Here is a 24,393-nt window from a genome sequence, read left to right as displayed (position 1 = left end):
GTTTAAAGACAAGCAGTAGATAAATCTTTCCAATGTAATATATTTGTTAAACGAAATTGTGTCTTCATTTGAAAAATGATTTTAATGATATGTAAATATTGGACGAAGTCTTTCACAAAGATTTAATCAGTAAAGAAGATTTGTTCCTGGTTAAACAAGAAAAGCAATGCAATCATTTTATACTGGTTCGCTCAACTGAGCTACGTCCAGTCTCCTTCAACTAAAGGGTTCCACTAGATATCAAAATGAAGAACATTGAGTATTATCGTCCACTCCTGGACTTGAGTATTCTTGACCACTCCTGGCCTGCCAGCTTCACTTACCAGCACTAGTATTTTTAAACCACTTCTGGTTCTCCAAGTGTTCTTGACCACTCCTAGCCCGTTGGATTCACTCACCAACGCTAGTATTCTTAAACCATTTCTGGTTCCCCAAGTATTCTCGACCACTCCTGGCCCGTTGGCTTCACTCACCAACGCTAGTATTCTTAAACCACTTCTGGTTCCCCAAGTATTCTCTACCATTTCTGGCCCGTCACCTTTCATTTAATGTATTTGGTCTTGCATTAAATATTGCTTCCTGTTCTTAGACATTGCGTGTATTCTTCTCTGTCTTGTTGCCAGAAGTGTTTGACTTTATCTGAGACCTAGAAATTATTTGTCTTTTTCTGGTCATGCAACAATATAGCCATTGTCCTTTTGTGAAAAAGTAGTGCATTTTTTATGACACATGCATGCTCTGCTTTTGCGTGCTTCTCTTCTTCTTTGTTCCTTCAATTAGATCACACATTTTACATTGATAGCTTTTATGTGGTCATAGACGATGTCTTGGTTTGTTTCTTGAGACGTGATTCTTTATTTGCTTGCGTAACAGTCTCCATCTTCATCTATTGGTCCTGTGCATTTCAATCTTGACTTTTATCTCAGCGTCTAAGTTTAGTGCTTTGATTTTTCTTTAATTTGGTCAACAATGTGAATAGACAAACATTGTTTCGTTTGGAGTATCTCTCAGTCTGTGTTGTCCTTCTTCTGATGCATAGTTGACTTTCTTCTGACCTTAGACATATGCCTAGTCTGATTTGCGCTTTAGAATAGTTGCGCTTGACACAACTTTGTCTGGATATTTTATGATCATCTGGCGCATATTCGTGTTCCATCTATTTATCTTTTGACGCTTAGTTTCCTATGTCATTTGCTTCATTTGTCTCGACTTGTTTGGTCCGTATGACGTGTCTTGCCTTGACTATTCTTCATAAGCTTCGTCTGATACTCCAGTGTCACATTCTGGCGGTAGTCCTCTTCCATCTGTGAGCAGACTTCGTTGTGATGCTTGACTAGTCATCATGTGATTCTCTTGTTTAGTTTGCACAGTCTTCGTGGATTATTGCATTTAATGTTTTCTTGCTGAATCTGCATTTCACGAAGTCTTTTGTATCGTTTGTTTGCTTCTATGTCTGACATTAATCATGTCCTAGATATTTCTGTACTTTCCTGATATTGTAGATATAGAGGTGTTGTCCTTTGCTGACTGGTAGGTGTACTTGCTCTGACACATGGAACTTTGATTTGTGGATAACCGCTAGTTCTATTTTTCTCTTCTCTCTTCTTCTATTTTGATGACTTCATGTGTTCTTCTAAGAGTGTGGATGCTAGGTAGTTCTTCTCGTTGTGACTTCAGACGCAATCTAGCCTTCTTTGAAGTTAGGGGAAAAACACATAGAAGGGGAGGGGGGTTGAATATGTGTGTGTGTTCTAAGGAGTTTTGAAATCATTTTTTGCAAGAGTAATATACTTCGTCCAATGCACTTTTGAATATCAGACGGTTAGACAGAATTTGGTTAACACAAGATCATTGCGTTTGAAGGATTTATCAACTGCTGAGGAAAATAGTTTATAATAATAATTGAAGTTATTACATTTTCCTTTTCAAGATAGTTTCGTTTAAGGAAAAGTAGTAGATAAAGCTTTTCAGTGTAATATATTTATTAAACAAATTTGTGTCTTTGTTTGAAAATTGGTTTTAACTGTATGTAAATATTGGACGAAGTTTTTTACAAAGATTTGCTCAGTAAGGTGGATTTGTTCTAAGTTAAACAGCAAAAGTAATGCAAACATTTTATACTAGTTCGCTCAACTGACTACGTCTAGTCTCCTTCAACTGAAGGGTTCCACTAGATATCCAGATGAAGAACCACTACAAGAAAATGACGATTTTGCGACGGTTATATGACCTACATTGCGACGGTTAAAACTGCCGCAAAGGAAACATTGCGACGGTTTGGGAACCGTCACAGAATTGTCCGTCACCAGGCAATTTTGCGACGGTTATCAGAACCGTTGCACAAACCGTCGCAAAATTTGAATTGCGACCCTTGAAGCAACCGTCGCACTAAATGCCTCTATATTAACATTGCGACCCTTCCATCAACTGTCGCACTAACTGTCTCGATATGAATATTGCGACCCTTGAAGCAACCGTCGCACTAAATGCCTCTATATTAATATTGCGACCCTTCCATCAACTGTCGCACTAACTGCCTCTATATTAACATTGCGACAGTTATTTAAATGTCGCTATATTTATTATTTATTGTTTAAAATTAAATTTTATATTATTTTTTAAAATTAATTTATTCTTTAATTGTTGCAATAATTTTCTAAAAATTAATTTATACTTTTAAATAAATTTCATATCACTTTTTAAAAATACATCAATCATTATTTATTTTATTTTATAAATATTTTATGTCACAATTTAGTAGAGGTTAATGCATACTTATTAATATTTTATATATATTACAATACAAGTAAACATTAATTAGATTAGAATTTAGGAATTATTACAATAATATATACAACAATCATTTTATATATTTTTTTGTTATAATACTTGTCTATCTATTATTTTTATTTAAACTGTAATATAATTAGACAAAAATAAATAACATAAGCTAATAATAAAATAAAATAGAATTCATAAACATATAGAGTATTAAATTATGCTTCTCATACAACATTAGACAAATCCAAAAAAAACACACAAGTATGTATTTAAGTTTCTTAATTAGACTGCATAAATTAAAAACAAAATATAAACTAAACAGTGGTAGGTGAATCTAAGTCATGGCCTTCAGGAATATGACTCCCTTCAGAGGAAGGCTTTCCATTTACAGGTGATTCCAAGTCAGGTGCCTGGAACAAAACAAAATAAATAAAAATAAGTAAAAATGAAAATCATACTAGTATTAACATTCATCAAGTATAATATTCAACTTTTCCACCTCACTGTGAGTATAAAATAAGTAGCAACATACACTATAATTCATCAAGCATTATAAGAATACCATCAAGCATTATAATTCCAAAGCTTTCAATCAATCCACCATAAACCTCCCCAAAATGCAATACCATAGACTAATAACCCATTAAACATAAGAATGCTCAAAATTCTTATAAATATAAGTTAACCATTTCAATGAAGTAGACAAAATTGTAATCATTATCCAGTTATTCTTATTGACACAACAAAATACAACTAACAACTATACATGTCATTCTATGCTTTCAAATTTTAAAAAACATAATAATATTTATTTTACCTCATTTCCCTTAACACGTTGCATAAGAAATGCAATCTGCTCCTTTAAGACATCGACTTCTGCAACTTGTGCCTTGAGTGAGTCAATTTCAGCTTGCAGTTGTTCCATCTTTTCATTAGACTGAAAGGAAGTAGTTGATGATGTTGCACGAGAAGAAGATCCAATGATTTGAGATGGCCTAACTCCAAGTCCCATACCACGTACATAGCCAGGATGTTCTTTCCCACAAACTCTCTCAAAAGCTTCATTTTCAGAACAATTTTGCATTTCATTTTGCAACTTTTCCTGTAAATAACATTAAACATAATAGCATTTAAACAGTAGTAGACCATAAATAATAATGAAGTTCAAATAACAATAAAGTTCAAATAACACATTAAGCTTACATGTAACTCTCTAGCCTCTTCATTAACAAAATTTCCATCAGGCTTTTTGTGAGAAACTTGATACATTTCTGCTCTACTAAATTCCCGGCCATGTAACAACTCCTAACAATAAGCATCATGTAGTGATTAAGAATACAAATTATCAATAAATATATTAGCTAGTTAAAATAAGAAATTGAACCATATATACCAACTCATCCCTTTTCCTTGCAAGAGTTTTAGAGCCTAGTATGTGGGGGATCATTAGCTTTGCACGATTTGTAGTATTTTTGTTAGACATATCCTGTAAGGACAATAATAAGCAGGGTTAATATGATTATTATCCAACATAAAGAACCAAGTTCAAAGGAAATTGTTATTACAATTGCTTTACTGCTTCGCCTATAACGCACAAAAATAGCCCAATGATCTTGGGGAATGTGCGGTGGGTGATTCTGTATATTTTGCTCCACAGATTTTTCCCAATCATGAAATTTATCAAACAATCTACACCGTTTGTCCTTCCATTTCTTTCCCAAGCTCCAAAAGATGTATTCTTTGTGTTTTTCATCGTTAACAACAAAATTAGCCTTCAAAATCAAAATAAAAAGTCATGTTAGACACAAAATACATAAAAAAAAATCAAACATCATTTTCATTTAACTTTAAGTAATACCTGTATCGTGTTAACAAAAACATTATTTTTATACTCTTTAGGAACCTATGCCCAATTCTCATACAGTACAGGAAAGTTGCCAAAGTTGGATGCCACTTGGCCTAAAAATCCTACTAACAAACTAGAAGAATCACCCACTGGTTGATTATGTCTATTCCATTGTGTCAGTATCTTTGTTGGACTATCAGTCATTGCAAACACATCTTGCATCCTTAGACGTGTTTGTGATATGTGACCTTCCCCATCTAATACAACAAAGTTTATTGTTAACATAACATATAATAATTAAAAAGATATATATATAAAAACTAATTAAAATTAATTACGCACCAATAACATCAACAGTCCAATATGGAGATGTTCTTCTCTGAACCACCAGTGGATTATCAGGTACATTCTCAGTCTCATTAGTCCCTGCTTGTACCTCTTCTTGAGATGATTCAACATTAGGTATAGGCTCACTTTGTTGATGAACACGTGCATTTTGATGAGATGCACTAGGTGCATTTTGTGGATTTGGCATGGATCTACTCCTAGAAGCAACTTGTCTTGAAGGAAGCATATCTATAAATATAAACCATAATTAATATCAACTTCTAAAAGAATTTAAAAGAATTTCCTATAATTAATAAAAACAAATCCATACACTTAAAAGAATTTATAAAAGAAAACATACATTTAAAAATTTGATTCTTTTCATAAGAGTATCGAGATTGTTGCGAATCTATATTCCACTAAGAGTATCGAGATTGTTGCGAATCTATATTCCAAAAAATATAATTTAAGCGTCATTCCCAAAATTTAAATGACATATAGATAAAGAGTAAGTTAATTATGAACACTAACACGATTGGCAAACCAAGGAACAAACTCTCTGTGAACCTTCTTATCAACCTGAATAGTACTCCTTGCACCACCCCTTAGTTGTCTTCGTACAATGCTTCTATATTGCCTATTTATTCATGTCATATTAGATGTATGGTCATCAAAACACCTTAACAAATTAAAACAAGTAATAAGATTTCCTTACTGAAGATATGAATCAACTAGAGGGCAATTTGTTAACACATGTCTATGAGCTTGTAGTTTTTCCATTGGTGTAAGTGTGTAATATGAAGAGGCACCAATTGGTTTTCCAACACGAGGAAATAAGTTAGCTACTCGTGATTCAGGTTGTGTATCCTTAAAAGCCTCATCATCTACACAACCACTTCGATTCCATTTAGTCTCAATGTCATCTAGATACCTTGAACAATATGTCAATATCTCTTCCATGAGGTATCCTTCTGCAATGGACCCTTCTGGTCGTGCTTTATTGCGTACAAAAGATTTCAAATGTCCTAGGTACCTATTTTTAAACAACAAAAACAAAAGATATTGTTTAGAGGAAGCTTGTGCGTGTTGCTAAAATAAAAATAAGGGGAATTGTATAAATAATTTACCTTTCTATAGGATACATCCACCGATAATGAACAGGACCTCCAAGCTTAACTTCTTCAACAAGATGAACAATGTGACACCCTTCTACCCCATAATAAATAAGTAACAACAATAAGAATAATTCAATAAATATAACATCAAGAAGGGTCCACATATTTTAATAAAAACTCATAGGTTCACAAGTCTTGAAATAAATAGAAATAATAATAATAATAATAATAATAAAGTTTTACTCTTAAAAGAAAATTATCAAGGTCTCTAAAGAAAAATGAAAGGAATCCAGAATTTACAAATATAAGGTGAATATAAAACTCTTAAAAATAAGTCTCTTCAAACGACAAATAACAATTCATAACTAAAGCATCCTAAATTCATGCCCCAATGTCACATCCTATCAGAGCAGAACCCTTTCCCTTTAGAACTCAACACTATGAGTGCCTTCATCTTCACCTAAAAGAAAACCACATAAAAACAGGACGGTGAGAGATAGATAACACTACTAAAAAAATTAAAATTTGTGACGAAAATTTGTGACGGATAAAATGTCGTCACTAATAGTGACGACTTTTGTGACGAAAATTTTATTTTTGTGACGGACTACTTATTTTTAGAGTTTGTGACGGATTTTGTGACGGAAAAATTTCCGTCTCTAACAATTCCGTCACAAACGGGGTCACTAATAAAAAAAAAAACATTTGCGACGGATTTAGTGACGGATTTTATTCCTCTCTAAATATTTCGTCACAAATTCCGTCACAATCTGTGAGGGATTATGTATCCCTCTCAAAATAGAAAATTTTATTATACAATTATTATATTTAAGAATTATGTATAAATAAAAAATATTTTCTAAAAAAATAATTAAAAAATTATGAAACTAAAATATTTTTTCATCAAAAGATTAAAAATTAAAACATAAAAAATGAATTAATTTAAATAATAAGTTGTCATTTTGAAGTATAAGAAATTAAAATATGAATTAGAAAAAAACTTTTAATTTAAAAATACTTATGAAATTATAAAAAGACAATATTATTTTGCATTTTAACTATAAAAGCTAAAAATAAATATATAAAAGTATATTTATAAGTTATACATAATTATATATAACTATATATATAACTATATATATACAATGGTTGACGCTAGAAAATTCATTGTGCTTGATCATTTAATAAAAAGTACACTTAAGTCTATCAATAAATATATAAAACAATTATCATCATACTTTATAATACACTTAAATGGAATAATTTAATATATATTATATAATTAATAAAAGGGGAAATATATATATATATATATATATATATATAATTAATTATAAAGTGTATTATATATATTATGTAATACACTTTATAATTAATACTTGTATATTAGAAGAAAAAAAAAGGTAAAAATAATATATATTATATAATTAATAAATCTGGAATAATTTAATTATTTTTTATTTAAAAATTTGTAAAAATAAAAAATTAGGATTTTGTGACGGATTTTGAATCCCTCACAATTTGTGACGGATTCTGTGACGAAAATTTTTTAAAACTTGTATTTCGTCACAAATTCCGTCACAATTTGTGAGGGATTACGTATCCCTCTCAAAATAGAAAATTTTATTGCACAATTATTATATTTAATAATTATGTATAAATAAAAAATATTTTGCTAAAAAAAATAATTAAAAAATTATGAAACTAAAATATTTTTTTTTCATCAAAAGATTAAAAATTAAAACATAAGAAATGAATTAATTTAAATAATAAGTTGTCATTTTGAAGTATAAGAAATTAAAATATGAATTAGGAAAAAAATTTTAATTTAAAAATACTTATGAAATTATAAAAAGACAATATTAATTTTCATTTTGAGTAAAAAGCTAAAAATAAATATATAAAAGTATATTTATAAATTATATATAATTATATATAACTAACTATATATATATATATATATAATTAATTATACAGTGTATTGTATATATTATATAATACACTTTATAATTTTCACTTGTATATTAGAAAAAAAGGTGAAAATAATATATATTATATAATTAATAAATCTGGAATAATTTAATTATTTTTTATTTAAAAATTCATAAAAATAAAAAATTAGGATTTTGTGACGGATTTTGAATCCCTCACAATTTGTGACGGATTCTGTGACGGAATACTTTTAAAAATCGTATTCCGTCACAAATTCCGTCACAATCTCTGAGGGATTACGTATCTCTCTCAAAATAGAAAATTTTACTGCACAATTATTATATTTAAGAATTATGTATAAATAAATCATATTTAGCTAAAAAAATAATTAAAAAATTATGAAACTAAAATATTTTTTTCATCAAAAGATTAAAAATTAAAACATAAGAAATGAATTATTTTAAATAATAAGTTGTCGTTTTGAAGTAAAAAAAAATTAAAATATGAATTAGGAAAAAACTTTTAATTTAAAAGTACTTATGAAATTATAAAAATACAATATTAATTTCCATTTTAACTAAAAAACTAAAAATAAATATATAAAAGTATATTTATAAATGATATATAATTATATATATATATAATGGTTGACGCTAGAAAATTCATTATGCTTGATCATTTAATAAAAAATACAATTAAGTCTATCAATAAATATATAAAAATATTATCATCATACTTTATAATACACCTAAATGGAATAATTTAATATATATTATATAATTAATAAAAGGTGAAAATATATATATATATTAGAAAATATATATATATAATTAATTATAAAATGTATTATATATATTATATATAATGCACTTTATAATTAATACTTGTATATTAGAAAAAAAAAAGGTGAAAATAATATATATTTTATAATTATAAATCTGGAATAATTTAATTATTTTTTATTTAAAAATTCGTAAAAATAAAAAATTAGAATTTTGTCATTTGCATTTATTTAAACTTCTTTTAATTTTTATAATTAGTTTAAAAAATATTTATGATAATTTATAATATATAATTTATAAAATAATATATGAAAGTAAAAACACTCGTTAATAAATTAATAAAAATGTGACTCTAATATAGCAGATCAATATCTCTGAATGCAAGTAATGTAAAAATAATATATATATATATATATATATATATATATATATATATATATATATATATGGTTGATACTGGAGAATTTATGGCACTTGATTATTATTTTGGATTTAAGTGTTACATGTATAATTTTAATAAATATTATAAAAAAATCATTATTTATAATATTTTTTATTAATTAAAAAATTAGTTAAAGGATTATAAGTATTAGAATTAAAGTTAAATTTATAAAATCATCTAGTAATCGAATATAAGGTTTTAGTAATTGATTACAAGTTTCACAATCTAAACAACTATTTATTCTTTTCGTTTTTCCTCGTGTAACCGTTTCGAATAAATTGTTTTAATTTTCAATTTATATTTATGCATTACAGTTTCGGAGTCTATTGTCCTTTTCTTTTTGGTGGAGTATATCACACTGAACTCAGCCCGTACGTATTCGGTAGTTTGGTCCAATTAACATTATTTTTTTGTCTTAATTTTTGGATGATTTAATTATCAAAAGGTTTGATCTTTTTTTTATTTTATTTTTTTTTTGGAAAAATAACGCAAACAAATATAAGTTTAGTTTTTTTTGAAAATTTTTACTTAAGTAGTGTTATGAGAGAAATAAATTTTAAAATATATTTTTCATTTAATTATTTATAAAAATACTTTTATATTCAAATATTTACTAAAAATATACTTTCAATTAAAATATATTTTAAAAATTGTGTTAATTCATTATCATTCATTCACTTGATTAAAAAATGATAAAATATAATTAATTTTCAATTAATTTAATAAAATAAAAATTCTAAAATAAATTATATTAAGATTTTAATTATGAATCTATTTTAAATTTATTAGTTTGATGTTTAATGATGTTTGATATTATTGTGATAAAAATTGATATTCTTTCATATTTATATATATATTGTTAAATAAGTACTGAACTGATAAGGTAGCTCAGATGGTTGGAGAATGAGTGTTAATGTTAGAATGAGTAGAAGGTAAGGGGTTCGAATCTTACCACTGCCAATTATCTGAAAATTAATAATTAATACTTGTAGATTAGAAAAAAAAAGTGAAAATAATATATATTATATAATTAATAAATCTGGAATAATTTAATTATTTTTTATTTAAAAATTCGTAAAAATAAAAAATTAGGATTTTGTGATGGATTTTGAATCTCTCACAATTTGTGACGGATTTTGAACCCAGTTTGTGACGAATGCATTCCCTCACAAATTGCGACGGAAAATTTATTAGTTAGTGACGACATATTTCCGTCATTAATTGTGACGGACTGAATTTTTCGTCACAAAATATTTTGTGACGCCATTTTTTGTGACGACCCAAAATCCGTCACAAATTCCGTCACTAATAATTTTGTGACGGATTTTCTTTAATTTTGTGACGGATTTTTTCTGTCTCTAATTTCCATTTTTCTAGTAGTGTAACATCATATATGAACATAGAGCTACCCCATTCCCACCCCACACCGTACACCAAAATATCATCATTAAATATAAACAACAAATACATCTCATATAATTACCAAACATCATTTTTTTTTTCAATCATACAAGCTTTCATACACATGCTCATTATATGCTCATACACATCTCCTCTCCTAAGAGTCTCAACTTGGCACTCCGCACAATGGGCGTACCTCGTCAATTCCCTTAGTTGTTTCCAATGCGGGCATACCGTTCTCACACCCTCCCAGGGCCGGTATGTTGCACGGTTAAACACCCAGCGGCCCGTGCAAAGGCAATCCACCCACCGTTAAACCCTCTGTGGCTAGTGAGCTGCGCAGTTAAACACCCAACGGCCCACGCATGGAATGCCTCCCGTCATGGTCCCCCCTGTCTCAACCCCTCTCTGGGCCCAGGGTCCAATGCAATATAGCCACGTCTGGCTTCTCAAGCACCACATGCAACTCATAAGTCTCATGCAACTCATGCATCCCACGTAACTCATAATTAATGCATCTCCATTATATAACATCATCACATGTCAATAACAATCCATGCAATATCATCCTCACATGCTAGGTACCTATCATTAAGTTATCAACATCATAGATCACAAATTTCACATAATTCTTCACACACATCACAATATCTATGACATTCAGTTAATAATTTAACCATAACTCGAGATATACATATCCTTTCTAAGTGATCCCAACTCCATTAGAATCCTAACATCAATATCTACAACTTTCATGAAGAACACAAATCCTAATAAAGTCGTTTAGGTTACCATTCAGGGCTCACAAAAATTGATGTTGTGGTTCGCACACAGATTGGAAGGCTCAAATTGCAACTCACATAACTTGATCAAATATTAATAATTTTACACGATTCTTGTGTCTAAATGGTAGCCCCAGATGTCTAGTTTCTAACAAAACAAACGTCACTCGATTTGGATAACTACACAGAAAGATATCACAAAATTACAAACGTATGTCGGGGTCCCGATGCCCGACGCCCAAAACTGGCGCTGAGCGCCCAAATCTCTGCCCAGACTCCCCTCTGTGAAATTAAACCTGCGTTTTACGAGTTCCAACAAGATTTTTACCAATTTTCACTACTTCTACACCCCGTTGGTTCAGTTTAACTCCATTTATATTCTTCATACGTTCCAAATCAATCCATACACATCTCAAGCCTCAAAAATTGGTTCCCATTGGTTTTACAAAAAAAAATCTAAACTCTTCTTAACACATAAAATTCAAGTCATCAAATTTAAGGATAAAGAATTAACAAGAAATCCCCAATGGAATTCAAAGACAATTCAAGAAATAAGTTCTTCCAAATGAATTAAGAATTTAGAACATCGATTGCACAGATAATCGTTCAGAATTTTAAATAGAGTTCCTAGAGGGACTTAGGGATTGCCCTCACTACCCGAACGCCCCTATATTCACATATGAAGAAACCCATCTCCCCCGTACCTGGATGAGCAGAAGATGAATGATCTTGGTGTGATCTAAGATCGTTCCTGAGTACTCTTCCTTAGAGCTCTTTGTTTCTCCTCTTTTTTTCCCTAACCCTTCAGAACGCAAATGAGGCAGATAGGGTTAACACCACCTGACTCCTTTCTTAAAATTAATCCATTGGACTGGGTCAACCCAACCCATTTTCCTTCTCTTCTAACCCACTTCTAATTTTCCTCAAAATAATTAAATAAAATAAATACATGTATATTATAAAATATTTTTTCTCTATAATAATAATATATTTCTGACCCTAAATATAATAATATAATTTCAATAACAAAATATCATATAAAATCAACCTTCTCTTAAAACATATAAATATTTATTTAAAAATGCTAATAAAAATACTTATTTAATACGTACAAAATAATTGTCCAAAATAATAATTATTTAAAACGTACAAAATAATATTTCTCTATAATTATTAAAATAATTATGACCAAATACCATCTAATAATAATAATAATATAATAATAATAACCTTTTTGAAAATTGGGGTGTTACAATACTTCCCCCCTTTTAAGAAATTCGTCCTCGAATTTATGAAATGAAGAGGTTCGACTATGACTCCTTCATTAAACTCAAGATTCTTCCTAAACTTCCTAGGCAAAGCCACAACAAAGTCTAGACACATTATCTCACTTCCAAACAGGGACATCTAAAGGTTACAAAAGTCCTAAAAGGCTTATGATGTTCTGTCTTAGACTTATATTATACTAAACATGAGTACACAAACTTCCTCTCCTCCTCTCTTCACCTTAGGCCACCACGCTTCCGCTGCGCCACTCTGATACATGTTAATAGCTCCTAAGTGGATGCTAAAAGTACTCTTTTGTCCTTCCTCTAAGATCATCTCTTAATTCGGGATTACTAGGCACCCAAATTTTGTTCTTGCACCTCAAAACAACATCGATTCCTACTCAGAAAAGGTTACCTATATTCCTATCAATCTTCTTCACTTGGTTCACTAAGAAAGGATCTGACTCTTGGGCTTTTTCTAATCTCATCCATTAATTCACTAGTCACTTTCGACATACTCAATTCAATGCTTCTAAGGGTAAGCTCACACATCAAGCTTAAGTCTGTAAACTCTTCAATCAAATCCAACCTTAAATCATCAAAGACGATAGATGAAAGATCATCCTACTCAAGGTATCTGCCATAATATTAGCTTTTCTTCTATGACCCTCTCTAAAGATCAACCACCTAAGCATAAGTGCACTAGGTACACATACTAGATCTCAAAGTCTTACCACTTCATCTATACCCGAGATAAACACTTATCCATTATCTTGTCCTATAGCCTCATATCTTATCACCAAAATGAATCAACAAATTATGTTCCTCCAATTTTCCTTTAACAATCGACTAGTTATTCGAGTCATACCTAGTTTCACACTACTAAGGATAACCTCATAAGTCAAGCTTAAATCCCTAATTTGAACTAAAAGATCCATCTCTCTAATCATAAGGAAAAGCAAATATAAATGTTTCCTACTCAAAGCATCGATCACCACATTGGCTTTACCTAGATAACAACTAAGATTAAAATCCTAGTCCTTAAGAAATTCCAACTATCTCCTTTGGTCAAAAGATATTTAAGGCTCTAATGATCACTAAATACCTCAAGCTTAGAATCATATAGGTAGTGTCTCCAAATCTTAGTATAAATATTACAACCGCTAACTTAAAGTCATGGGTAAGGTAATTCCTCTCGTGATTTCTCAATTTCCTAGAAGCATAAGCTACTACCATTCCTTCTTGCATCAACACTCCGCCCAAACCTATCTTAGAAGCACTACTATATACCATAAAAGGCTTACTAAAATCCAGTAATATTAACACTAGTCAATCTTTCCTTAAGAGTTTGGAAACTACTCTCACACTCACTATCCCACATAAAGGCAACTCCTCTTTCTCGTCAATCTAGTCTAAGGTAATGTTATTTTAAGAATTTCCTCAATAACTCTCCTATAATAATAAGCTTATCTAAAAAGACACTTAACCTCACTAATTGAGTTAGGTATCACCCACTGAAATACAACTTCTACCTTAGATAGATCTACAGTATACCCCCACTAAAATTACAGGACCTAGAAAACTCTTCTTATACAACCAAAATTCATACTTAGATAACTTAGCCTAAAGCTATCTTGGATAAATCCTCACTCTCAATTCCAATTTGATGATAGCACACGTTAAGGTCAACCTTACTAAACACCCGCTAATTGATCCATAAGGTCATCTATCCTCATATCAACATACATGCATATCAAATCATGTTAGAATATCTACTTCAAACAATCGATATATATCATTCCTAAGCATGTACGAATCAATCACCATTTACTCCATATAGTATGTACATGAACCAACTTTACCACATAACATCATACAATCTTAAACAACCTCTCAATCCACCTAACATCTTAGAATCATGAAAAAAATCAATTTTTATCCTTTCATTGTCTAACGATTCAAAAATATCATGACACCATACATATCCCTTCAACAATGATCAAAGAAAATGATACCTAGAGAGTTATACTCATCCAAATGATCTCAAACCTATCTCAAAAGAAAGCTAAGAGAAAAAGTTAAAACTCTTATGAAGACATAAAATTCTAAAAGATCATCTTCTTAGCTAAAAATTTCAAAAACCGCAGCAGATATATTCGGCGCTTACAGCTAGACCTTTGATCACCAAAGTAGCTATAACTGGAGTTCTAGACCTCCGTTTTACCTGATTCCAATTCCATTGGAAAGATAACGTCTAAGGCTACAACTTTTATGAAGATCATAAAATCTAAATCTGTCAATATGGTAGTCATAATGGCACAACAAAACTGCAGCGAAAATATCCTCTACACCAAACAGCAATAGTATATCAATATATCTAAGGCCACAAAAATACATCAACCCTTCCAAACTCACACCTCAACTTCATATTCAAGCTTTCCACTACAATCCTAAACCAAACAACTCACATATTTAGCACAACAGACTTAGAAAATAAAACTCACATGCTACCTAAACCATAAACGGTAAACATGCCAACACCAACACTCAAGGGAATTACCAACATTTCAATCTCTCATCAAGGATACCAAAACTCCAATTCTCATATACAACCTCCTTGGATTCAATCGCTACAACTATAGATTCTAGAAACTCCATTAACCGTAAACTCTCGACAAATCAATGTCTCACCCAAATCTAAGGTCCCAATAATTTCTAGTTGATTAGCAAGGCTTCGTCCACTACTACTGGCACATATGCTCGCAATACGAGCGATACCACTCAACCACTACTTCTTACGTAAGAAAGAAGTATCAAAACAAATAAGCAATCATGAATAGCCTCAACTAAGCTATATCATGTCTTTCAGCCAAATTCTGAGAAAATAATATAAGTGTAAGCACAACACTAACAACACAAGGGAAACATCATCATCATCATTATCCTCATCATAAAGCAAAACATATTCCATCATTCATCTACCAAACAAGCATAGTAGACTCATAACTCACGGCCAATTGGATCGACCTGCTCTGATACCACTAAATGTGACACCCTTCTACCCCATAATAAATAAGTAACAACAATAAGAATAATTCAATAAATATAACATCAAGAAGGGTCCACATATTTTAATAAAAACTCATAGGTTCAAAAGTCTTGAAATAAATAGAAATAATAATAATAATAATAATAAAGTTTTACTCTTAAAAGAAAATTATCAAGGTCTCTAAAGAAAAATGAAAGGAATCCAGAATTTACAAATATAAGGTGAATATAAAACTCTTAAAAATAAGTCTCATCAAACGACAAATAACAATTCATAACTAAAGCATCCTAAATTCATGCCCCAATGTCACATCCTATCAGAGCAGAACCCTTTCCCTTTAGAACTCAACACTATGAGTGCCTTCATCTTCACCTAAAAGAAAACCACATAAAAACAGGACGGTGATAGATAGATAACATCATATATGAACATAGAGCTACCCCATTCCCACCCCACACCGTACACCAAAATATCATCATTAAATATAAACAACAAATACATCTCATATAATTACCAAACATCATTTTTTTTTCAATCATACAAGCTTTCATACACATGCTCACTATATGCTCATACACATCTCCTCTCCTAAGAGTCTCAACTTGGCACTCCGCACAATGGGCGTACCTCGTCAATTCCCTTAGTTGTTTCCAATGCGGGCATATCGTTCTCACACCCTCCCAGGGCCAGTATGTTGCACGGTTAAACACCCAGCGGCCCGTGCAAAGGCAATCCACCCACCATTAAACCCTCTGTGGCTAGTGAGCTGCGCAGTTAAACACCCAACGGCCCACGCATGGAATGCCTCCCGTCATGGTCCCCCCTGTCTCAACCCCTCTCTGGGCCCAAGGTCTAATGCAATATAGCCACGTCTGGCTTCTCAAGCACCACATGCAACTCATAAGTCTCATGCAACTCATGCATCCCACGTAACTCATAATTAATGCATCTCCATTATATAACATCATCACATGTCAATAACAATCCATGCAATATCATCCTCACATGCTAGGTACCTATCATTAAGTTATCAACATCATAGATCACAAATTTCACATAATTCTTCACACACATCACAATATCTATGACATTCAGTTAATAATTTAACCATAACTAGAGATATACATATCCTTTCTAAGTGATGCCAACTCCATTAGAATCCTAACATCAATATCTACAACTTTCATGAATAACACAAATCCTAATAAAGTCGTTTAGGTTACCATTCAGGGCTCACAAAAATTGATGTTGTGGTTCGCACACAGATTGGAAGGCTCAAATTGCAACTCACATAACTTGATCAAATATTAATAATTTTACACGATTCTTGTGTCTAAATGGTATCCCCAGATGTCTATTTTCTAACAAAACAAACGGCACTCGATTTGGATAACTACACAGAAAGATATCGCAAAATTACAAACGTATGTCGGGGTCCCGACGCCCGACGCCCAAAACTGGCGCTGAGCGCCCAAATCTCTGCCCAGACTCCCCTCTGTGAAATTAAACCTGCGTTTTACGAGTTCCAACAAGATTTTTACCAATTTTCACTACTTCTACACCCCGTTGGTTCAGTTTAACTCCATTTATATTCTTCATACGTTCCAAATCAATCCATACACATCTCAAGCCTCAAAAATTGGTTCCCATTGGTTTTACAAAAAAAAATCTAAATTCTTCTTAACACATAAAATTCAAGTCATCAAATTTAAGGATAAAGAATTAACAAGAAATCCCCAATGGAATTCAAAGACAATTCAAGAAATAAGTTCTTCCAAATGAATTAAGAATTTAGAACATCGATTGCACAGATAATCGTTCAGAATTTTAAATAGAGTTCCTAGAGGGACTTAGGGATTGCCCTCACTACCCGAACGCCCCTATATTCACATATGAAGAAACCCATCTCCCCCGTACCTGGATGAGCAGAAGATGAATGATCTTGGTGTGATCTAAGATCGTTCCTGAGTACTCTTCCTTAGAGCTCTTTGTTTCTCCTCTTTTTTTCCCTAACCCTTCAGAACGCAAATGAGGCAGATAGGGTTAACATCACCTGACTCCTTTCTTAAAATTAATCCATTGGACTGGGTCAACCCAACCCATTTTCCTTCTCTTCTAACCCACTTCTAATTTTCCTCAAAATAATTAAATAAAATAAATACATGTATATTATAAAATATTTTTTTCTCTATAATAATAATATATTTCTGACCCTAAATATAATAATATAATTTCAATAACAAAATATCATATAAAATCAACCTTCTCTTAAAACATATAAATATTTATTTAAAAATGCTAATAAAAATACTTATTTAATACGTACAAAATAATTGTCCAAAATAATAATTATTTAAAACGTACAAAATAATATTTCTCTATAATTATTAAAATAATTATGACCAAATACCATCTAATAATAATAATAATAATATAATAATAATAATAACCTTTTTGAAAATTGGGGTGTTACAAACAACCAAATGAACCATAACAGTGAAGAACGAAGGTGGAAATATCATTTCCATGTGGCATAAAGTGAGGACAATTTGATTTTGCATTTTGTCTAAATCTTCAACTTTTAAAACTTTGCCACATAATTGTCTAAAAAATGAGCATAACTCAATTAGTATTGCTGAAACCTCATCTGGCAATGATGACCTCATAGCTAACGGTAGTAATTGTTCCATTAATATATGACAATCATGGCTTTTCAACATTCCATTAAACCTTAAAGTTTCCAAGTCAATGCACCTAGAAATGTTGCTTGAGTAACCATCTGGTACACTAATATTCTTTAAAGTCGTTAAAAATGTCCTCTTACCTTTACTAGACAAAGTAAAGATAGCTTGAGGGTATCTTCCATTTTTATTAGGCCAGAGATCAGGTCTTATTCCCAAAACTTTAAGGTCTTTTCGAGCATCAACATGGTCTTTACTCTTTTTAGGAACATTCAACAAAGTATTTATAATATTATCACATACATTCTTCTCTATATGCATTACATCAAGACAATGACGCAAACAATTTTGTTTCCAATATATCAGATCAAAAAATATGCTCTTCTTATGCCATTGTTCAGTAACTCTTTGAGCAAATCGTTCACTTCGTTTTCTTTTTCTTGAATCTTTCTTTTTTTCCCTACCAAATACAACTTTAACATTTTCAACTTGTTGAAGTATTTCAACACCACTTAACCTTTTTGGTGGATTACACATATCTTGCTCACCATTAAAACGTATTATGCACAATCTAAATCTATGTCTCTGATCAAGATAACGACGAAATCCCCAAAAGCAAAATTTGCCACTATCTTTGAGATGAAGGGGAGCAAAGTCAAAGTTACAAGATGGGCAAGCAAGGCCAGTGTAAGTGTTCCATCCAGAAAGTGTTCCTAACCCAGGAAAATCACTAATTGTCCACATCAAAGCTGCACGCAATTTAAACATCTCTTTCTTGAAGGAATCATAGGCATCCACACCTGTTGTCCACAACTCATTCAACTCTTTGATTAAAGGTTGTAAGTAGACATCTATATCATTTCCTGGCATTTTTTTACCAGGTATTATCATTGACATTATAAAAGATGTTGGCTTCATGCACAACCACGGAGGCATGTTGTATGGAATGAGAATAACAGGCCGTATACTATAATTTGGACTCATAAGACCAAAAGGATTAAAACCATCAGTAGCTAGTGCAAGACGCACATTTCTTGGATCTGATGCAAACTCTTTATGTGTCAAATTAAAATGCTTCCAAGCTTCAGAATCTCTAGGATGTCTCAACATCCCATCATTGTTACTATCAACAGCATGCCATATCATATCCTTTGCTGATTTTGAAGACAAAAATAACCTTTGCAATCGAGGTTTTAGTGGAAAATACCGAAGAACTTTTGCAGGTATTTTCTTAAGATTATTGTCTTCACTAGTCACCTCAACCATACCAACTTTTTCCCTTGATTTCCATCTAGAAGTGTGACAAGTTTTGCATGCCTCCCTCTCTTCATCTTCCCTATTGCCCCAATATAGCATACAATTATTCGGACAAGCATGTATCTTTTCATAATTCAAACCAAGCTTGGTTATTATTTTCTTGGCCTCATAAAATGAACATGGTATCTTCACATTTTCAAATGCATCATTTAATAGTTCTAAAATCATGGTCATGGCCTTGTCACTAATCCCACACAAGCATTTGATGTGATACAATTTAACCAAAAAAGACAACCTTGAGTATTTTATACACCCTTCGTACAAAGGTTCTTGTCCATCTCTAGCTAGTTCATAGTACTCTCTAGATTCATGCTCTTCTTGAGTTGTATGTGGCATTACATCATCCAAGTGGACATCTAAATTTGATGCAATGGGTACTTCATGTGCATGGTGCATATCAACTCCAAAAGCATCATTGATCATGCTTTGAATAGGATTTTCAACAACATTGTCATGGACTTCATTTAGCATTCTATTATGTGAGCTATTACTAGTTTCTCCTATTCTCATCTCCCCATGATGGACCCAACAATTGTATCCTTTTGGAAATGGTGTACAAATCAAGTGATCGTACACCACATCTCTACAATGCCACTTCTTGAAACCACATCGTTTACAAGGGCATATAAGTTTTCCATTAGCAAAGTTATGCTCAAGGGCAAAATCAATGAATTGCCTAACCCCTTGCTCATATTCAATAGAGTTTTGTGGCTTCATAATCCATGACTTGTCCATTACTTTAAATGTTGAATCTAAATTAAAATCAAATATCACACTTTAACATTTCAATTCTATATACAATAATGAAAGGATATTTAACTAAAAATTCTCATTACACAAGATAAAACACAATGAATTTATCTACCATACACACATCACTAATTTAAAAGAGATAATTTTTTGCATACCTTTGTTAGATGAGCAATTACTTGTAACTTCCTTCAAAAGATCCAACAAGGCACGTGAAGAAAATGATCCTAACAACACAAATTAAAAAAGTCAAGTTAGAGATGAACAAAAAAAATGATATGATAACATTTAGAAATATTTACGTGTTCAAAAAGAGCAGTCATTTTCACTTAATATAACAAAATAAATAACAATATCTAAATAAGCTAAACTAGATTATGTTGTGACTTCTCTAAATCTGATAATAATTGTTTACAATTTATATATGAAGAATGTGAATTCTGCTAGATCATTCATGAATAATGTTTCTCAATCAAAATAGTTGACCAGGTGAATCATTTTTTTATACAAAAAATAAACATTTTATTAAACAAAAATAGAAATATATACAAACTAATTAAAAATAAATTTCATATTTAAAAAAAAAACTAAGAAAAACTGAATTAAACACTGTATTAAATTATATTTAAAAGTGTCACATGTAAATGAAGAGAAATAAAATAATGTGGAGGTTCATGTGCAGGAGTACCAATCCACCCTTGTTTTGAACTAGTGACCGAATGAGTAGAATTTATACCAATAGTTGTGTGGAATGGGTACATTCTTATATTTATTCAACTTGGATGGCATTGGGATAGAGTAATTCAGACTTGTTATTGGACACAAATCATATCTTCCACCCACATAATATATAACATGCCCAAATGAAATAGCTATCTTGAATTGATTGAACATTTCCATTAAGCCTTACGGAAAAAGACTAATTCAAACTCCACCTAATTAATTAGTTAAGGTCTACGCAGAAAAATAATATTAATCAGTAGAATTTGTACCCACCCAAAAATAATATCACTAGACCGTCCTCTTTTGGGTAGGAAGTTTTAAAAATAATATCACTCAGTGGAGCCCATTTTCATTTGTGAATCCAAACACGTCCCAAGCCATTGCATTGCATGGTTGTTGAGTGCTGACTTTGTACCTTTCATTTATAAAATCCATGTGAATCATCTTTTCTTTGCAATCATTACATAAAATCATTACGTAATGATTTTGATAAGCTAAACTAATAATGTGTCTTTTGTATAAGAAAGTGTAGTCTCAATATTGAGAGCAAAGATCAGTATTATAACTGGAAAAATAATATAAAATATTGTAATACAAAAAAAAACACTAATAAAAAATGGTTGTAATTTCTAATAAAAAAAAGTATGTGATGTGGATAATAAAAGTGGAGGCATGTGCAGGCATAGGTGGTGGTCATGACAGTGGTACACAGAGGAGAGGAGAAACATTAAAAAAGCAAAAGGCATATCAGTAGCTAGAGCTGTCAAAACGGGCTACCCGGCTCGGCCCGGCCCGGTCCACCACGAGTTAGCCATTTGGTGGGCCAACCTAACCCGGCTCACTTATCAGTGAGCTCAAAAAAATCGAGCCCGGCCCGGCCCACCACGGGTTGGTGGGTTAAACGGGTTGGCTCACCTTAAAAAAAAAATAATTTTTTTCATTTTTTTTTTCTTAATATACAACTAAAGCCCAAAAATTTAAACTTATTTTAAAAATTTTAGATTCTTAATTAAGACATCCTTAAATGAATTATCCATCCCAAACATTAAATGATAATTTTAAATACAATCAAATCAAATCTAAATAATCTCAAATAGATAAATATAATCCAAAATTATCTTAAACTTCAAATACAATCCAAAATCACAAAAATTACATATCACAATCTAACATTAAATTATTATTGTCTCATGTTGGACTGCACCATGACCCAATAATTATTGTATTTTTTCAAAAAAAAAAATTAATCACGGGTTGGTGGGCCAGCCCGGCTCACCACGGGTTCAACCCGGGTGAGCCGGGTTGGTGGTGAGCCGGGTTCAAATTTGACCCGTATTAAAATTTTCAAATTTTTTTTAACCCAACCCGGCTCGAACCCGTGGTGAGCCGGGTTGGCTCGCCGGGTCAAACCCATTTTGACAGCTCTATCAGTAGCCCATGTTATGTTACAAAAAGTTTCATACCAAGACATTTCTCCATCATCCTTAACATGAATCATCGTCCTCTTTCCCAATTACTTACCATTTATTTAATTACTTAATATAACAATATAACCTACGATCTTTATACTTGTACATAGTGGTGGTCCAAATTCAAAATAAAATAGAATTATATTACAAATTATCATAGAAAAGATGATCCAAATATTTGATATTCGTAATTATAACTTGTGTTCGGTTGTTGCTTATGACTTTGTACTATTTTTTTCCCAATCCTGTGATCAATAAAGCCAAATTCAGCGTATCTATGTTACTATTCTTTTTGTTCTTTTTTTTGTTTTCTAATGATAACTATGATACTATGCTTATGCTATGCCTCTGTCCTATTCTCTTAAAAGGCAAGTACTGTCAATTCTTGAGACTTCCCCTGATTCTCTTCAATATTATTTTTATAATTGTGAAGCTGTTCTTTCGAGATAGGACTGAACTACTGGTATTTGGGTCAAATGGCAAATTGCAAGCCTAGCAGTTTTAGGCCTTTGGTTTATTAAAAGGTGAGCAAATAATATGATTTCAGATTTCTTTTAATTTGTAGCTTTGTACACATTTTCTTCTTTCTCTTTCTATAAAACAATTGCCTTCTACTGTTCGACACTTCCAAACTTGATGAATGTACTTTTAGTTCTATTAGTACTTTTTTTGTTACAGTTTTATTAGTAGTTTAGCATGTTCATATGCATAGAATAAAATCTAAAACAGTTAAACTGATTGAACTGTGATAAGCTTCTTTTATTGGGCCAAAACTAATATAGGTGAACATAATGTAATATAACGTAAATTATAATAATTAAAATGAAAAAGTAATAACTAAATGAATTGTGATAAACTTCATATAGGTGAACATAATGTGATTTAATATAATGTAAATGTAAATTTTAATAATTGAAGTGAAAATGTAAAAACTAATGAAACTGAATACAAAACAAACTGGAAATAGAAAAATAAAAATAATTATGAGATTGAACTGCAATTCAAATTTTTGAAAACGCATCTCGCACAATTCTATTTGAAGAATTATTAAACCAAAAGTCACGCTTATATTAGCAGATATACGTGGAATAACTGATCGAAAAAATATTCGCGAAATTACCATACGATTCCCCCAAAACCCTTTAATCACTCTCCAGCAAAATCCTTTAATCAGTCTTCAACAAAACCAAATGCTACTAAAATACGTACCAGGAGTCTTGTGCGATGGTGCGAAGTGTTTTGTACGGTGGCAAGCCGCTTCTCGTGCGGTGGTGCGTCTCACGCAGTGGCGGTGGAGGAATGCGTCTCGTGCGGTGGCGGTGGCGGAATGCGTCTCGTGCAATGGCGGTGGCAGAATGCGTCTCGTGCGGTGGCGGTGGCGGAATGCGTAGCGTGCGCACAGTGGCGGGGTTTCACTTTGCTTTTCAAGGGTTTCACTTTCAGAACTTACAGTTTACCGCAATATTAAACTTTACCCCGCCTCTCCTTTTCAAGGGTTTGTAACTTTCTGAAAGAAATTAAAGTGCATTACGACGGTTCTCTTAAAACAGTCGCAATATTTAAGAAATAATACTTTGCGACGGTTCCACTTAAAACTGCCGCAGTATTTATGAAATTATTTTTTAATCTATCAAATGGCTCCTATTTTTATTATTGACATCATAGAAATATTATTAATGTTATATTGTGATTTATTTCTTTGTGTGATCAAACTAAAATTTTAATATT

The 24,393-nt window shown here is 31.4% G+C and overlaps 2 protein-coding genes across 4 annotated transcripts; both read right to left on the bottom strand.

The window, feature by feature from the left end:
- Positions 1–2,954: 2,954 nt before the first annotated feature.
- Positions 2,955–24,169, bottom strand: LOC109793679 (uncharacterized). Of its 3 annotated transcripts, XM_083059527.1 has the most exons (11): positions 23,875–24,169; positions 20,632–20,700; positions 12,113–16,097; positions 6,082–6,529; positions 5,316–5,987; positions 4,970–5,203; positions 4,347–4,884; positions 4,175–4,267; positions 3,985–4,086; positions 3,599–3,883; positions 2,955–3,191 (listed from the first exon to the last, which is right to left on the bottom strand). In XM_083059527.1, exons 8-11 carry the CDS (start codon positions 4,262–4,264, stop codon positions 3,096–3,098), a joined length of 573 nt encoding a protein of 190 aa, XP_082915653.1. In that variant the 5' UTR covers positions 4,265–4,267; positions 4,347–4,884; positions 4,970–5,203; positions 5,316–5,987; positions 6,082–6,529; positions 12,113–16,097; positions 20,632–20,700; positions 23,875–24,169; the 3' UTR covers positions 2,955–3,095. The 3 variants fall into 3 exon arrangements, with proteins under 3 accessions (XP_082915653.1, XP_082915652.1, XP_082915651.1); XM_083059526.1 differs by lacking the exons at positions 2,955–3,191; positions 3,599–3,883; positions 3,985–4,086; positions 4,175–4,267 and adding an exon at positions 21,470–21,611 and having other exon boundaries at positions 4,352–4,884; positions 5,486–5,591; positions 5,670–5,987; XM_083059525.1 differs by lacking the exons at positions 2,955–3,191; positions 3,599–3,883; positions 3,985–4,086; positions 4,175–4,267 and having other exon boundaries at positions 4,352–4,884; positions 5,486–5,591; positions 5,670–5,987.
- Positions 14,472–22,694, bottom strand: LOC145949953 (uncharacterized). The gene is made up of 4 exons (XM_083060861.1): positions 22,607–22,694; positions 20,632–20,700; positions 18,215–20,475; positions 14,472–14,477 (listed from the first exon to the last, which is right to left on the bottom strand). Exons 1-4 carry the CDS (start codon positions 22,692–22,694, stop codon positions 14,472–14,474), a joined length of 2,424 nt encoding a protein of 807 aa, XP_082916987.1.
- Positions 24,170–24,393: the final 224 nt, after the last annotated feature.

The sequence above is a fragment of the Cajanus cajan genome, chromosome 7, assembly GCF_000230855.2.
Source record: "Cajanus cajan strain Asha chromosome 7, NIPB_CcT2T_4, whole genome shotgun sequence".
In the NCBI taxonomy this organism is placed as follows: domain Eukaryota; kingdom Viridiplantae; phylum Streptophyta; class Magnoliopsida; order Fabales; family Fabaceae; genus Cajanus; species Cajanus cajan.
The sequence above is the reverse complement of the archived record's forward strand: the minus strand, read 5'-3'. Positions and strand labels throughout refer to the sequence as shown.

Bases quoted from the DNA above. Each gene is read 5' to 3' on its own strand.
- LOC109793679 (XM_083059526.1), bottom strand. From the start codon at position 6,233: ATGTGGACCCTTCTTGATGTTATATTTATTGAATTATTCTTATTGTTG. The intron at 5,988-6,081 runs GTAAATTATTTA...GTTTAAAAATAG, and splicing joins TGGATGTATCCTATAGAAAG to GTACCTAGGACATTTGAAAT. The intron at 4,885-4,969 runs GTGCGTAATTAA...TTGTTGTATTAG, and splicing joins TTGGACTGTTGATGTTATTG to ATGGGGAAGGTCACATATCA.
- LOC145949953 (XM_083060861.1), bottom strand. From the start codon at position 22,694: ATGATTCATGTTAAGGATGATGGAGAAATGTCTTGGTATGAAACTTTT. The intron at 20,701-22,606 runs GTTTGACCCGGC...TTGTGTTGTTAG, and splicing joins TGATAGAGCTGTCAAAATGG to GATCATTTTCTTCACGTGCC. The intron at 20,476-20,631 runs GTATGCAAAAAA...ATTTTAATTTAG, and splicing joins TAATTGCTCATCTAACAAAG to ATTCAACATTTAAAGTAATG.